The 18,289-nt window shown below is 35.4% G+C and overlaps 1 protein-coding gene and 1 pseudogene across 1 annotated transcript; both read right to left on the minus strand.

Moving 5' to 3' along the window:
- Positions 1-8,737: 8,737 nt before the first annotated feature.
- Positions 8,738-9,112, minus strand: LOC114533750 (putative nuclease HARBI1). Its single transcript, XM_028555344.1, has one exon. It carries the CDS (start codon positions 9,110-9,112, stop codon positions 8,738-8,740), a length of 375 nt encoding a protein of 124 aa, XP_028411145.1.
- A 224-nt stretch (positions 9,113-9,336) lies between these two features.
- On the minus strand, positions 9,337-12,987 carry LOC114533751 (annotated as a pseudogene).
- Positions 12,988-18,289: the final 5,302 nt, after the last annotated feature.

Genomic DNA, 18,289 nt, shown 5'->3' on the forward strand with positions numbered 1-18,289 from the left:
GCCAAGCTAAGAATGTATGTTAATGTTATTATTTTACAAAAATACGTCGTAACACATATATTCATGAAAACAATTCGTTTTATGATCATCACCAAAATTTATATTGAAAAATTTCATGTTTGACTGATTTGCATTTTATTCACTCATGTAATTATACATGATAGCATTCGAGTTTCGCATTTTCTCACTTTTAGTGGCATTGAGCGAGGTTCGGGGTTTTGTTCTTTAAGGGAACTCTAGTTGAAAATTGAATGTTTTTATAAATGTTTTTACAAATTTCACACAACGTCGCGCCGTAAATATCGGCACAGTTTTTAGTAAAATGTATCGCGACAAGTTCTCCTCGCTTGTTTATTTTTATCAAACAGAACGATATTTATTTTATCAACACATATGTTTAAAACAACACACATTTATGTTCAGGGAAGGAGGGAGGCAACCGTTACTGTCAACCCCTACAATTTATAAAGTCATCAAAATGCATAGAGTGACCGTCTCCTGCAAGTATCAGGAATTGAGGCAATGCGGATAACATTTATTTTCTGTAATGCTTGGCGCTAGGAAACTTAGGACCGGACGCGATTTGGCAACGCTACGCGAATTTTAAGTTTTTAAAGCATGTAAATTAAATTCAAGTAGCAAATTTTGGAGTGTATGAACTCCAGAGCAGTCAAAGATACTATCGTTAAGTAATGTTCAAGATTATTATGATAGGTTAAAATTTATTTGGTTTTGGAAAAAGAAAAACATTGAAAACGCGTCTTTGTTTGTGTGGGCCTTTATTTCACACATTAAATTGCAAAACGGCTTGAAATTATCTAAAACTAAGAAAAATATTCAATGCGTCATCTAAAATAGGCTCGGTTTCGTGCGGGTCGTAATGGCGCGGCAATCTCTGGCAACAATCTCAAACAGCATTTCAGTCTGAGAATTGTATTGTTTAAAAATTATACATGCTGACCAAGTCTCTTGAATTTCAAGTCTAGAAATCTTATGTATATTTGTTGTCAACCGATGGAAATTTAATTAAGTTTCTGTTATCAAAGCGCTTTATAACCTACAAACTTCCAAATTAACACAAATTTTTGGCTGCATTTTGCATAACAATATCAGTGGAAATAAATTTTAATGTTTAAAATCACTTACCAGATATATTGGAAATTATTTCATATTCAGGACTTTTTTTAGGAGTTGGTTTGTAGAATCTGCATGGACGAACAGTAATAAAAAACTAATATGCATGTTATTAGTAGCAAATAAATTATTTAAGTGCAAGCTGCATGTTAAATATTAACGTCTCTTATTTGGCAGTTTATGGACTGCCAATTCTTCAAACCCGTACCCAAGGCCTGTCTTCCATCGTATATGTATTGTGATGATAATATTATTTATTCACGTTAAAAATATGTCACTCGATGATTGTGCACGTAATGTGAAGTCTGAAGACGAGTTTGAAGTATCTTAATCTTGCATTTTTGCGATAACAACTAGTTCGGTTTTGAGTCAATCAAAACAGCGCAAAAAGTAATTAAGTAAAACGAGACAATTATATACAGTTATTTTACTGTTTTCAACTCCGACTTTTATATAATGGCAGTGGGCACGCTGCATGTTAAATAGTGCTTTCCTCTTTAATTTAATTTCTACTTGAGAATAATCCGATAACGTAAACGTTAGGTATGCATACTTGAATAATTTATAATGATAACTATGTCTGTGCGTAACAGGTAATGTTGGGTATGGGAAATTTACATCGTCGCTAAGACGAGTCCAAATGATGTAAACTTTAGAGCAAATCATTTTCAAAATCAACTCCAAACAGCATTATTTTTTCGATTGTGTAAAAATAAATATTCCTGATGCAATCTTTTTGTTGAATTATTAAACATGACTGAATGTTAAACATGTATTCAGCCTGATAGTGTAGCAAAAAGATATCCTTTTACTATGGTATTTTATCATTTTATTTTGAAATGATCGAAGCAAGGCTAAAGATGTGTTTTAACGTTATTATTTAAAGTGCGTCCCTTAGGAAATAAAACTCGTTTTATTTCATGATCATCACCAAAATTAAAATTTAGAAATTTTATGTTCGACTGATTTGCCATTTTTTTCATATAATTACGTAATGAACTATTTCTCTTCGAGAATTTCTGGTAATCAGATTTAGCATGATGTAATAAGGTCAACCTCGTGATCCCCTGTCAAGCACATTTGTTTACCTAAATATATCTTTACATTACTCTGACATTACTCTGTCTTATAAGAATGAGATATATACAGCATATAGAAATTAAGTTCTCTCCATTCTTGATGAAACCAGATGCATGGTTTTATAATAAGGTGATTGGTTTCTATAGACTGTTTTTTTTACCATTCTAGTCTAGTCGAAGGTTTCAAAAGAATTGTTTCTTTTCTGTGCACTGATGAAAATTTAATGAATATTATGCAGTTATGAAAATATATTTTTAAAATGTAGCTACCAGAGTTTGGTGTTCCAGCAGTAAAACTAAATAGATAGAAATAGATAAAAATGATATAAAAATAGATTAAATTATGTTCTATGTTTTCCTACACGTTATTTGACTGTGTTTTTGATGAATAATCATCATTTTTTTTAATATTCGTATTTTGAATCAGTTTATCTCATATCACTCCAGTTTCAGCACAGTCATACCACCAGTGATATCGACACCAACAACATGACCAAAAAGGAAATCCTTCACGAATCTTCTAAGATATACGACCCACTCGGACTGCTTACTTCAGTTACACTACGAACCAACATTCTACTCCAACAATTATGGAAAGACGAACTTAGTTGGAACCCCATATATGAAATCCAAAAGAATTAGTTAACCCTGGCAAAAGACTTGGACACTGCAAGCGAAACCTAATTCCCAAGTCGATACTTTCCATTCTCGCCAACCTGGCCATCCACCACATATTTCACATCTTTGTTGACGCGTCAAGGCTTTTCTGACGTGTCAAGGCCTACGGAGCAACTGCCCACATTTCTGATGGAACTAATGCATCAATAGTTCCATCCAAATCCCGAATCGCCACGCTGAAGAAACTAATATTACCACGATTTGAGTTAATGGCAGCCGTAAACGGTTCAAGATTGTACTCATACCTTCGAGCCATTCTCCTACCGTCTACAGTGTACCTGGTGTCTGACAGCCAGATCGTTCTACATTGGCTATATCGTCAAGTCAGGAACTCAACAGATTCGTCTCCAACCGTGTAAAAGAAATCACGTCTGCCACCACCAACTTTCCCAGGCACTATTGTCCATCAGCTGAGAGCCTCGCCGACCTCCTTACACGAGGTATACGCAATATAACTTTCAGTAAAATGGCAAAGATCAAAGAAGCTGGTTATACTGAGGCACAACCCAGATAAGTGTTTACCAAAATCGTTTGAGAGTTTGTTTAGTGAGGCAAGAAAAGCGACTAAATTTGATAGCGATGACCGAGAAAATAATTTGAGTGTCAAAGACGAGTCGCAACAAGCAACGCTACTCTCAAAAATTGATGAACTGGCTGCCATTTGTAGCAACAAATTTGGCCGTATATATGAACATTTTGCAAATTTAAAATATTGCTGTCCCGGTAGTTCGGACACCGTTTTAATATACGCAAACCTACAGGAGGAAAACTCGTCGCTCAGGAATGATAACATCAATCTAAAAGAAGAGCTCATGCAATAGCCTAAATTGTGTTGTGTCTGGCCTGAACTCTTGTATCAAGTGCCTCGAAGAAGAAAAATCTAGTCTGTTAATTGCCATTAGACTTATTCAAATTCAGAATAATTGAGCGGCAAAACATCCATCAAAATCCTCAATTAATGATTCAGATCCGAAGTCAACCGCGGTAAACAAAAATAAGGATTCGTCTAATTTTTTGTTGAAGAAAGTCTGTCTTCGCCAAAAGCAAAAGAGTTGAAACGCAATTATAAAAAGAAGAAATCTTTGTCAACTATTAGGGAAAGAATCATCTACAGAAAAATCATGCCGTTAACAGTAGCGTAGCCAGCCTGTCGATTTTTCCGCCTCTATGCTAATATTTTTGTCTTTACTGACTGTGAAAACATTAGATTTCTAAAGACATTAATAATTATAATAACTCGAAATTTACATAGTGGGACAGAATCGTCAGGCTGGCTACGCCACTGGCTGTTAATCCCTCAACAAATACGAATTCAAATTCTAACGACCCAGCTGGGCAGTCAAATCAGTCATTTAATATTCAAGAGCAAAATAACATAGATATTAATTCATTGAGTTCAAACACAGTAAATTGTCGGTCAAATTAACATGCCACTAATTCAGTTTATAGCATTGAGCATGATTCGACAAAGGGGAAATCATTACGTATAACCACGCGAAGAAAGTGATAGTTATTGGTGAAACGATGCTGAAAAATCTACAAGGATGCCGTCTTTCCACGCCAGAGAATCATGTTGTTGCTAAAATTAAGTTTTGCCGGTGCCACTACTTCAGATATATAAAAGATTATACTAAACCAGTTATCCGGAAAGAGCCTCAAAAAGTTATATTATTACTTATTTTGCATGTTGACACAAATGACCTAAAGAAATTATCTCCTAATCGTGTAGCGGAAGGGATTGCGAATAATTATATCAACTCAAATCCAAGAAGATTCGTCAACAACAGAAGTATAGTTATATCAAGCTTATTGACAAGATCAGACAAGCCAGGTTTATCAACCAAAGTTAACGAAACAAACAAGTTAAATAATGCTATTTGCAGCAAAGGTAAGTGGAAGTTTATTGATCATAAATCTATTAATGCAACTTGTTTGAACTCAGGGGCCGGTTGTTCAAAAGCCGGTTAACGCTAACCCAGGGTTAAAAATGCCTAACCCAGGGTTAAATTTTAAACCTTGGTTGATTTGCGTTGCTCAAAGCTCGGTTAGCGTTAACCCTGGGTTAAAATTGATTAAAAAATTAACCCTGCTAGCTAGGTGGGTTAACTTTTTAATCCTGAGTTAACTTCGATTCAAAATGGATGAATAAGGAGCTGAAACATGTAAACACGTATAATTCGTCATGAATTAAACACTTTTGAAAGGTTTTACGAATAATTTCGACAGCAAAGAATTATTTAAGTTTGACTTCGTTCGGTTTCGGCTGACGTATTGATTTATTTATCTTCGCTTCAACGCAATACACGATAAATGAATACAACCGTACAAATTGAAACATCGTAATCGAAATATTTGTTTCGGATGCCAAAATTCGATTCTTTTGATTGGCAGCAAGTGGTAAGGCTACGTTTGTTCCTGAATTTTGAATGATCAAAGAATGCCTGAAATTTTAAAATAGATTATAGATTGTTTATATATAATTTGCTTAATTTTGTTTCACATCGACATTGTTTATTATACAAAATGGCCTTTCATTTCGAATCTTTCCAAAATTCCATGCACGGAAATTGCTGTTCAAAACAACGTTCCTGCGACCCTGCCCTCACGGCATATAATCTTTCGACTGACAATATATCCTCGTCGGGTAAAGTTTTGACGCTCGTTTATTGACCAATCGAAAACGTTCTTATATCCAATTTAGTCCTTAAAATATATTTAATCTTAGGTTAAATATTTTAACCCTGGGTTAACTAACCCTACCACTAACCCTGCTTTGAACAACACAGTTTTAACCCAGGTTTAGCTAACCTAGGGTTAAGGATTTTAACCCAGGTTTAGCACTAATCCAGGGTTAAATTTAACCTGCTTTTGAACAACCGGCCCCAGGAGGCTAACACTTGAATTATAAAGGAACATCTCTACTAGCTAAGAACATATCAAACTATATCAAATCAAGCTAGGAATATGCCACTGGGGAGTCGGTTACTACGGTAGCTAGTCGTTCTTCGAGGCCGAATTCTAATGCCAAGTCTTTATTTAATTTTCGTAGTCGTGGGCTGTCTGTTGCATGTTTAAATATTAGCAGTCTCATGCCCACATTCATCAGTTACGTATTTATAAACAAAGTATAAGGTCAAACATTGATGTACTAGCAATTAACGAAACAAAACTGGATTCCTCGATTACAAATAACTAAATTCAAATCCCCGGTTACGACGTTGTTAGAGGTGATAGACAACACCTTGGTCGTAACGGCGGTGCATGGGGTGTGTTTGTATGTTAGAAGTAATTTAAACTTTAATAAAGTCCATAGTGATATAGTAAACTCCGAACTTGAGCTACTGTTTGTTCAGATTTCTAGCTTTCGTTCTAATCCTCTTCCGGTAGGGACTTTGTATAGATCCCCTAACTCTGCACAGCATCTATTCTCTCTCTTCCAGCAGATAATTGATAAAATTGATTCTGAAAACGCCGAAATGTATCTACTCGGTGACCTAAATTGTGATTTATCAGCTAAAACGCCCTACGCTAATACTCTTGACCTTTTGGATATTTTCAAAATTTACAATCTTACTCAACTTATTGAGAAACCAACACGAGTGACTAATACTTAGTAGTCTTTACTTAATCTCTGTGTTACAAACACCCCGAACAAGATATCAGTCTCAACTTGGTATAAGCTTGGTATAAGTGGATCACTCGTACGTGTATCTTGTTCGCTCGGAAATGAATCAAGTTTTCGTAAAATTAGTAACGTAGCTTCAGTTAAATAAATTAAACAATCAGACAGAGTGATAACTGATCCACTTGTTATTGCAAGTGCTTTTAATTCATACTTTCACTTCGATAGGTAAAAATCTTGCAAGCAACATAGATAACTCAAATATTGATCCCATCTCTTTTATTAAACCTACATATGCAGTATCTAACTCGTTTACTTATATATGGATAGGACTTTCTAATGACGAAAATTTGACCTGGAAAAAAACATATTGAAGATATTTCTCAAAAAGTATCACCCGGAATAAGTGCTTTAAAATGAATAAGAAGTTATGTCAATCACGATACAGCAGTTAGAGTGTATCAGGGATTAATCGAGCCATGTTTTTTCTATTGTGCTCCTGTTTTGGACGGTATTAGTAGTAAATTGAGCGACAAACTTCAAAAACTCCAAAATAGAGCTGCACGTGTTATAACTTGCTCTCCTAATGATGCCTCCTCTAGCTCTGGGGCCGGTTGTTCGTACGGCGTTTAGCTTAAACGGCGTTTAGTCGCTATCCACCGTATAAATTTCCTATCCTGCGGATAGTTAAACGGTCGTTAAAACTGGGTTGTACGAAGCCCGTTTAGTCTCGCGTGTAACTATCCGCTGGATAAACTCAATCTTAACAAGCTAATACAGGTTAAAACCGGTTATTCCCAGTGGTTGCTAGGTGTTGCTATATGCGGCCGAAGAGCGGGAAATTTTAATTTTTAAAGCGAAGATGGAGTCAGCAAAAAGAGTGCGAAAGCCAAATTTTTCTGCCGCTGAATGCGCGCTAATCTTACAGTTTGCTGAAGAAAATATTGAGACCATTCGGGAGAAATTTTCAAACACCATAACAAACAAAAAGAAAAATGAAGTTTGGCAAATGATGGCGGACCATCAATGCACTTGGTGTGGCAAAAAGAACGCCAAATGACTTGAGGGAAAAGTGGCGAGCGATGAAAGTTGAGGCTCGAAAAGATATGGGAAGAGAAAGAAAAACAACGACAAAGACAGGAGGAGGAAAGCCTGATTCCGGTCTCAAGCCCACGAGTCAAAGAATAATTGAGGTTTTTGGGGATGAACCTGGTTTTTGTGGAATAAAAGGCGGAATTGAATCTGGTGAGTACGAAAAAATATAAATATGCCGGGCGTTTATATAAGTGGTATCGGAGTAGACCCTGAATTTCAAATGGCTCCTCGTTGTTGCTGCACCTTTTTTGCGCTGCATTTTCTTGTTGTAATGAACATATATTACATCGTAAACATAACGTACATCGATTATTGTTGCCAATATTTTATATAATAGATAAGTAGTATAAAGATAAAGTATTTTCACTATTTTGCATAAAATTTCAATTTCAAAAAATACTGAATTCATATATAAATATAAGAACAGAATGTATTAATTACTTTAACCAGAATTAACACATTGCGTTGGTGATTTCTGGAAACAAACATAATGAACAATTTCCTTTTTTTATGATTTTATAAAATTAATATGTTGATGAAAAATATTGTTCATGATATATTCACTTTTGTTGCAGGAACAACTATAAATCTCGATGATTTGAATGAGGAAACACTTGTGGAGAAGGAGAACAACCTTGGGAATATTTTGGACATAATTTTTCCTACTGTTGGTGATGTGCCACCATCATTTGCCATTGATGTTGACAAGACTCCATCATCCATTGTGGAAGAGGAATCACTATCCATTGTGGAGGAGGTATCAAAGGTGCCAATGTCAGTGGGAGAGGCCAGGGAGGAGCAGAAAAAAAAAGAGGAGAAAGGTCACCTCTCAGGATATCCAGAGGGCACAACTGGATGTCCTTATGTTGGAAAAACAGAAAATTACTTTTGAAGTTCAAAACATTCAATTATTGCAAGAAAAATTAAAACTTGAAGTAACCGAGAAGAAAGCAAGTATCACTAAGTATCATCAGTAACACTTGTCCTATATAATGCACTTTTAAATGAGTATATATTTTAATAATCCATATTTTACCAGATTGTATGTACATAATAATTGGTTGTATGTGTATAATAATTCCTGGCAATTATTAACGTTAACATTTAAATATTAAAATGTTTGATTAAGTTAGAAGTATGTTGCTGCAATGTGATTTCTGACTGCTGTTCCAGTATCAACACCATCATAGTAGTTGTTAATCTCCTCTACTAAGGGTTCCTCCTCTTCTTCATCCAGTGGCTCACCATGTTCAATGGCAATGTTGTGTAGGATACAGCAGGCAACAACAATGGCACATACCCTTTTGGGGCACATACGAACTTCACCATGAAGGACATGAAAACGCCGTTTTAGGACACCAAAGGTTCTTTCAATGAGACACCTAGTGACTCTGTGGGCACGGTTAAATCGGCGCTGTGAATAGGTTTCTGGTTCTGGGTAGGGGGTCGTCAAAAATGGCATGCAGGCGTAGCCACTATCGCCCAAGAGAACACTATTCTCCATATTGGTTCCCGCTAAATCGTGGGCAATAGAGGATGTTCGAAATATGTGGCTATCGTGGGTTGAGCCTGGCCATTTGGCTACAATGTTAGTGAATTTTCCTACAGTATAAAATGGTAAAAAATATAAATCAATGGGCATGTTTTAAAATTATACATAATCGAATAAAATGAAATATTTTAGTAAATATGAATATTAATCACTTCCGGTACTAACAAAGTACAAATTCAAAGTACATGCATGCGCAAATGTGAAACATTAAAAGTATTAATTTCTTTACCTTTGTGATCACAAATTCCTTGGACATTTATACTGTGTACCCTCTTTCGGTTCACAAAGTCCGGTTCGTTTTGTGAAGGTGCTAGGATCTTTACATGAGTGCAATCAACGCAACCGATTACACAAGGGAAATTGGCAATCTCGTAAAAACCTAGTTTTACGGTGTCTCGGTCATCTTGTGTTTGTGGAAATCGTATGAACTGGTTAACTTTACGGGAAAGAGCAAGGGTCACACGGCGTATTATCACGAGAGACAGTGGATTTATCTAAGCTGGCAAGAGTATCTGCGGTCACCTGCTGAAAGCTTCCCGAGGCAAGAAATCGAAGTGTTATTAAGACTTGGTTTGTGGCGGACACGGCATGGCTTCTGTTTGTTGTGGGACTTATTTCGTCTTCTAGGAGATTGACTATGAAGACAATGGTTTGTCTGCCGAAACGATAGCGTCTACGCAGCTCATTGTCATCATAATATTGTAATGTGTTGTCGATTTCACGTCTGTAAACTCTATCTGCTCGTTCATTTACTCTTGGAAGCGCATAAAAATGGACGCCAGGTAATTTGAAATTTGTACAACGCCATTTTATTTAATTTTTGTTATAAAAATTGACAACACACAATTATTTATCCGCCTGATAGCGATTTAAACGGTCTCGGGAGACCGTTTAAATTTATCCACCGTTTAGCTAAATTTTAACCGGTGGATAGCGCTAAACGGGCTTCGTACAACGCGATTTTTCAAGCGTATAAATTTTATACGGTGGATAACGAGTTAAACGGTGGTTAACGACTTAAACGCCTTTCGTACTTGGATGGAATAACTTGCATGTTAACCATAAAATGCAAAAAGCGATTCTCGTGTATAAAGTCAGGAACAATTTAACACCTATGTATTTACAAGATTTGTTTGTCACTAGAGTTAATCACTATAGTCTCAGAGATTCAAATGGCAAACTATTCGTTCCTAAACCTAAAACTGACTATGCTATGACTAAACGCTCCTTCGATATGTTATAGTGGATTCTTCATTTAAAAGATCTTTGACCATTAATTGTAATTCTATTTAGCTTAATCCGACTCCCACACGGCAACCTAGTAGAACAGTAGTTTTATAATTTATATAAGTTTAGAGAAATTTATCAACTTCACATGTATTTTAATGAATGGTTTACCGTGTTTTAAATAAAATATGTATGTGTATGTATGTATGTAAATCGAGGCAATATTGGACGACCGCCCAATAACCTTCGTCTCATCCAACATCGAAGATGAACAACCCTTGACACCTTCCCATCTCCTTTACGGTCATAGAATAACAGCATTACCGCACCCTTTGCCGATGACGAATTGTGCGATCCAACCTTCAATGAAGAACCCACATTATTTCAACACCTTGCAAAAAGGAGAGCTGATTTAATCGACCACTTCTGAAACCGCTGGCAGAAAGAATATATGACATCACTCCGCGAATTCCACCAGGCAACCGGAGCAAACCAGATTTGTGTCAAGGTGGGCGACGTTGTCCAGGTACATGACGATACGAAGCGCATCAACTGGAGACTAGCTGTGGTTGGCAGTCTCATCACTGCCAAAGATGGATTAGTCCGTGCAGCAAATATCAGAACGAGCACAGGCCACAATAACCGTTCAATCAAAAAGCTGTACCCACTCGAGGTTGCCGCGACAATTAGAAGTAATCCTGATGAAAGCCATGTAACTCCAACTCACGACAAAAGTATTGCGAATGGTCCATTGATTGATACTCTCGTGTTTTCTCCTTTTATTGATACGTAAATAAAATTTATAAACTCGTCTTCGATCCTCCGTTTATTATTCGAAAGAATTTTTTGGTAAAAGTTATCGGTTGCTTAAATCAATCACAATGCAATTTCCAGATTAGCAGCAGAAATTGAGGCAATGCGGATAAGACCATACAGGAGGGACAACTTTGGACAGAATAAGTCTTTGTCCTCAACATTGCTCAAACTGATACTGAACGTTGAACGTTGTGTGCTCATCCTCTTCATATTGCTGCTGGCAATTCACCATCTTTCTCGTATTGCGTGCAAGTCATTACCTCGCGGTCTTAAAGTCTGCCAAGCTCATCTACCCCAGCACAGCCACACTTTCTATACACACAAAGTCTATATTTAAAACTGAAATTACATAAGTTTCCTACTTTAAATGTTAATAAAAACCAAAAAGGTTAATGTTAATGGTTAATGCACTACACTTTTTATAAAAGTAAACCTTCAGTCGCAGTTCATCCTATGTGTCTTGATGCCGTGACGTCGGAGAGCATTTTTCATAACGTCTAAAAGTGCGTACGAATGCTTTATACTGCTCTAGTGAGTGTTGCTACGAACGAAAGATCATTTGGTAAGATGAAAATTATCAAAGCCGCTTTGCGATCGACAATGGAAGGTGAACGGCTGGATGATTTACTCATTCTTGCTACTGAAAAGGACATCACGGATAATAATTTACATAAACTCCGTTCACAAGATTTGGGCAGCGAAAAGAGTCGATAACTCAAGATAAAATTACTGTAATTATAGAAATTAATCATTGCAAGTTTGCTTGTTTATTTATCTAAAATAAATGTATTTTAGTAATTCTACTTCTTGAAGCCAATAGCAAATATAATTTTTTAATGGTTTTGTTAAATGTCTTTTTATCAACAGAGACCTGAATAGTAGCTGCTCACGTCTCATGTTTGCTGTTGGGCCACGCCCTTACTTGTTTTTTTCGTCGGGCAAAATTTCCCTGCACCCCCCCAGCTCAACACCCAAATTACGGCCCTGCCTCTAAGGTCCTAGTCCCCAGCCCAATTAGTTAACATTCACCGAAGGCGTTAAACGAACGCAAAGTCTCATTACTGAACGAAACAATCGTTAAAATACAGTTCCCCATTGCCTACAACTGTAGAATAGCAAGCTCTTATTGGAGAAACGTTTAATATCGCACTAAAGTTGCCAGCTTGGAGAACTGAACGCTTGCTTGCTTACCTTTACGGAACGCGAACATAGAAATTGCTTAAATGAGATGTTTTAACTCGGGGAAACAGTAGCTTACTCATTAACTTTCTAAGATCGTCGTGCATGTAGCTCTGTGCGAATGCATCCCAGTTTAAAATCATAGTACTTGCTTGAAGATATTTCTATTCCTGAAAGTTCTGAATATTTTGGAATTCTTAAATTTGATCGTGAATCAAATGATATTACTAGACTGTACATGTAGCGATTAGGTCTAGTCGGTCTACTCGCGATCCGCAAAGCATCTATGGAATGTTTGGAAGGACAGGATATTTAGGTCTAAAATTGTTTGTCCCTCTAAACAGTCCATAGATGCTTTGCGGATTGCTACTAGACCCAGTACCCTACTCGATTGGGAAATGGCTAATCAAAATTCCTTTAAAAAGGTCCTGAGGTTCCGAGACCTGCCGATATTTTACGAGGCAAAGTCGAGTGAAATATCGATGGTCGAAGATATATATAAATATATATATATATATATATATATATATATATATATATATATATATATATATATATATATATATTACCTGATTTCTTTGTAACGTTTTCTTTTTCAACTCCATTCTTTGCCTATACAAAATTTATTACAACATCACTGCTGTTAGGAAAGTATGGATTTTAATATATCACTACATTAATTACACTAATACAAGAGTATTATGAAAATTACGACCATATATATTGTAATCTCTTTTTTTTCTTAATATCAATTTTTGTCTGTATACACGGACAAAAGAAACATGAAATACCGCATAATTATCTTCCGTCTGTTTGTAAACGACGCGCGAAGAAAATTTCAATTTTATCCGCAAGAAGTTTATTATATCCAATAGAAAATGTATTATCTTGAAGCTAAAACAATTTTTTATTTGTATATATTTTGTTTATCTCAAAAGCTTTCCTATAAGCAAAGATATTTTAATGCCGATCTTATACTTTTTAAATTAAATTTTACAGAGGCGTAAATGTGCCAAATTTCGCTTTGTGATTAATATTTTCATCTATTTTGCTTGAAATACACTCATTTTTGGGCAATTTATGGTGATTTTCGACAAAAGTGTTTACAAACGAAAAATTACCCACTGATATTACCCCTAAGATCGATTTCCGGGTTTATTTTACCCCTAGGGGAGTGTCAGTTTAGTCGCCACGTCGTGGGTCATAAAATAGCTTTTTTCGCCGAATCAAAAGTTTTTAAACATTTACGCCTGTATTCAAGAAGCTCACTCACACTCACATTCATTGAGTGTGACATATAAATATTGTTAATGCTGATCAATGAGAAAGTTTTCTCTGAATAGATGGAAAGATGTAAGGTAAATAACTGAAGATCAAGCCCCTACTCGCTCAAAATACCGCCATCGAAACGTTATGGGAAGATTAAGATCTCCAACTCAATGAGTTTGAGTGTGAGTGTGAGTGAGCTTTTAGAATACAGGCGTTAAAGTGCATATGAGCCATTTGTTTTTGTTTCATAAATGAGAAGTTTAGTTAGGTGATAATAATAAAGATCTAAACACTCTGTAAAGTGATGAAAACTAGTAAATTATTTCTGCTACCTTTGACACTGTTGCTGCTATTAAAATCTCGACGTCACAGACATAAAGGCCTCGGAATTTTGGGCGGCGGAAAAATTACTTAATTAAGCGAACCAAATTCACCGGTCAATATACCTTGCCTAGAGGTATACGGATTTCTGAAATTCGTACATCGACTTGTACTACGGATACTTTATGCGAACAATTTGATCTTCTTCGCAGAACAAAAAAAAATCTGCCAAAACCATAGTTTAATTAATTTTAGTTAATTTCTGCCGAAAGTTACAAGTTTCAAAGAGTTCAAGTTTCTTTGGAACAGGTTTATGACGCTCTTCCAACAAAATCGTAAACAAATTTTGAACAACACCTTTGTTAAATACTGAAACTAAATACTGACAATTTATCATTTCCATCTTTTATATTTTGCCCATGTTTATCATCGGTATAAAGGTATCAATGTTTGAAATAATGTGTTTTGCAGTATCGAAACAGTTAAATATTACTGACTTTGTCTTGTTTATTGATTTACTTGATAATTCACTAGCTGATATACGGAGTCCAAACTATAATATCATTTAATTTATCAATCTTACCGCTTCAATATCTTGCATCAATATCCAATCTCCCGTTGGCAATTTTCAACATTTTTTGTTGTTCTGTAGTTGGATTCAACACATTTGTCTTCGTCTTTGCAGTGAGTGTGACATGCCAACATGACAACTGAAGATGTAACATTGTGTCTTGATATTATTTCATCCGCAGGCAATGATAAACCTCCTAAAAATTTACCAAGTCAATTGCAAATTAATGTCCAAATTTCAACTAAATTTATGTGTTTTAGTAGTGCTTTTGGTAAAATTTATGTGTTTTACCCTTATGGAGTATTTAAAAGGTGTTTCGCGACAATATTTTTACTGAACGAACGCGCAAAGATTGCTCAACTCTGATGATTATGTCGTAATTCGTCGGGGAACATTGGTTTGCTGAAATGTTTCCAATAGCAAGCAACAGCAAGCTTAAGCTGGCCGCTACAAACATCCTTTAAATCGTCTCTTGTCTGACTTGGTAACTCTGGAAGATATTTTTCGGAGTTATGACCTGGAAAAAGACAAATAGAAAATGATCATGAGATATGATGTTGGCTGTGTTTCATTAAAATATGAAAATACAATTAAGTTGCTATAGGCTTACATTTCGACTCATAAGTAGGGAAGCGGACGCTTTTAATTTGAAAAACTATTAGACTGGAATTAATTAGAATAGCGTAAAAAAGGAATTAAATAAAACAAAATAATTACATGACTTATTTTACTGTTTCAACTTTGAGTACTAATGTAGCGTGCTGCGTGTTGGGAAAGGGAAATTTAAGGGATGTAAACTTTAAAAGAAGTCATTTTCAAAATCAACTCCAAACAGCATTTTTTGATTCGATAAAGATAAATATTCTTGATGCTATCATTATTAATTTTTAAACGCTTTTATTCTTTTAACAAATTCTGTAGTCCACAATATTTACGTTGTTATGGCAACAAGTGCTGAACATGATGACTGATTAGTGTCATGGTCAAACATTTAGACGGTATAATCTTCCATTCAAATATTTCATCTTCACGTTAATCTTAATCTTTTCTATCTCTTGGAACAAAATATTAATAGTTTGGTTCTTTGCATGCTTGTGTTTACATTTCCGCTGAGTTATTTTGATCGTTACAATAACGTGAAAACTGTAAGTCAGCCATTTAATGAGTTGCATTTTAACCTTTGACAGTTATGTCAAGGATTGGGTTATCTTCAACACTTTATTTTGAATGTTTCTTTACAATATACGGCAATAAATAATAATTTAATTCATTTCACTTGTTTCAGCAAATATTAAACTTTTACACCACTGGGCATGCAGCTGCTCATAAATTATTACTGTTCCTTTTTAACAATGAATGCAAGGATGCAAAATGCAGGCAAAGTTTTTAGTAAAATGTTTACACTCGTGCAATTTTTGACAGACTTGTTATTCATGCATATACATGTTGAATTTCACGATTTGTTTATACTCTTCGGCATTTTTTTGTTTTTATGTAATGCAATTTTGTTATATATTGACAGACAAACAAGCGTGCAAAGCTTTCCTGAAGTTTTATTCTCTGATCATCTAAACACAGTGAATCATGCACAATTTTGTTCGAATAATTTTGGTTACAAGAAATAGTTCTCCTAGCTCGTTTCTTTTATCAAACAGAACGACATTAATTTTATTGACACATATGATTTAAACAACACATATTTATGCTAAGGGAAGGAGGGAGGCAACCGTTACTGTCAACTCCTACAAAGTCAGCAACATGCAGAGTGACCGTCAGCTGCAAGCAGCAGCAGGAATTGAGGCAATGCGGATAAGACCAAGCATGCAGGAGAGCCAGAGAGTTTGTCTGGTGTCGAGAATATTTAAACGTATATTATATTAACGATACTGAACTAGCAGATATTTTTCGAATGTCAGTTTAGCCAAGATGAAGATTAATTGTGGGACATGATTGAGACAAACTCGTGACTGACATTCACAGTAGTTTGCTTAATTGATACAGTTTGTTTATTTTCTCTAATCCCTGGCGCTAACTAACTTAGGACTCTTATTTCACACGCTAAATTTCTAAACGGCTTGAAATAATCTAAAGCTAAGAAAAATATTCAATACGTCATCTAAAATAGACTCGGTTTCGCGTGGGTCGTAATTGCGCGGCAATCCCTGGTAACAATCTCAAACTGCCGATTTCATTTCAGTCTAGGAGTTAGATTTTTTAAAAATTATACATGCAGACCAAGTCTCTTGAATTGCATGTCGAGAAAGCTGGTGCATATATGTTAATTGTTGACTCATTTTTCCATCAACTGTTCCTGGCATGTTGATATATATACATATATATGTAGGATAATACCGCTAGCTTTTTTTAAGTACGTTCGTTGTAAACTGAGGCAAATTTAATGAAGTTTCTGTTACCTAAGGGCATCTATAACCTACAAACTCTCAAATTAACACAAAATTTTGGCTGCCTTTTACGAAACAATCCATTGGAGATAAATTTTAATATTTAAAATGACTTACCACAACGTAAGTTTGCGTAGAAACTGCATCGACGAACAGTAATAAAATACTAATATGCATGTTAGTAGCACTCTACAGCAAATAAATAATTTAAATGCAAGCTGCATAATAAATATCAACGTGTAATATTTGGCAGTTTATGAATAGTCGTATAGCGCAGAGCATTAAATTATTATTTATTATTTATTTACTCTCCATCTGTCAATTCTTCTTCAAACTTCGTATACCCAGGGCCATTTTACCCTTTGACAGTTTTGTCAAAGTTGGGTTATCTTCAACACTTTATTTTAAATGTTTCCGTAAAACACGGCAATAAGTTAAAAAAGTTTACTTCATTTCACCTGTTTAAAACTAAAATACTGTATCGGCGTCAACAAATATTTAACCTGCTCACACTGGCAGCTGCTCATAAATATCATGCACGGTTTCTTTTTAGCATAAAAGGTTTTTGTCGATGTTAATATTATTGTTTAACTAAAGCCTGCATGTGGTAACACACATATTGATGAAAATAATACTCGTTTGATGTCATGATCATCACCAAAATTCAAATTTAAAAATAAAATCGAGTCATCGCTTGTTTGACAAATTTGCATTTTATTCGTACAACCAGTCGACAAGACGCCTGCTGGGCGTTAAGATCGCGTTGTTCATACAGAAATTTCTTGTAGACTGACTATAGAAGTGTTGGCGTTTTCAAACTTATTAAGTTTTACTTTTACATGAACACATCGCATGAATCATGGTCTTTATTACACGATACGATATTTGTCGGGCAAATGCTACTTTTAGTCACGTTCAAAACATACCGGGCAAGTAAGAAAAAACTCTACTTGACCTTGCTGCGAATTGAACCCACGACCTTCGGGATACTATATTTTATTTAGACACTCTTAATTAAATTTAGACACTCTTAATGTCAGACGTGCTAAATTAAAGAGTGTTCTGTTGTATAAAGTTCTCAATGGACTTTCAGCTCCGGGCCTGACTAATAATTTTTATAAAACTCCGAGATTTGGAGGGCTACTATAATCTGCGAAATTATGACACTGATTTAAAATTACCAAAACCAAGAACCAATATTTTAAAACGCAGTTTCAATTACGTCCGGCAAGTATGTGGAATAATCTTCCGACAGAAGCAAAAAAAACTACCTAAGTTAGGCACTTCAAGCGTTTAATCTCAAGCCTTCCATTTAATCTGTAATATAGAATAATTGATTAGTCT

This window comes from Dendronephthya gigantea, unplaced genomic scaffold (assembly GCF_004324835.1).
Source record: "Dendronephthya gigantea isolate DGI-Jeju-01 unplaced genomic scaffold, DenGig_1.0 000094F, whole genome shotgun sequence".
In the NCBI taxonomy this organism is placed as follows: domain Eukaryota; kingdom Metazoa; phylum Cnidaria; class Anthozoa; order Malacalcyonacea; family Nephtheidae; genus Dendronephthya; species Dendronephthya gigantea.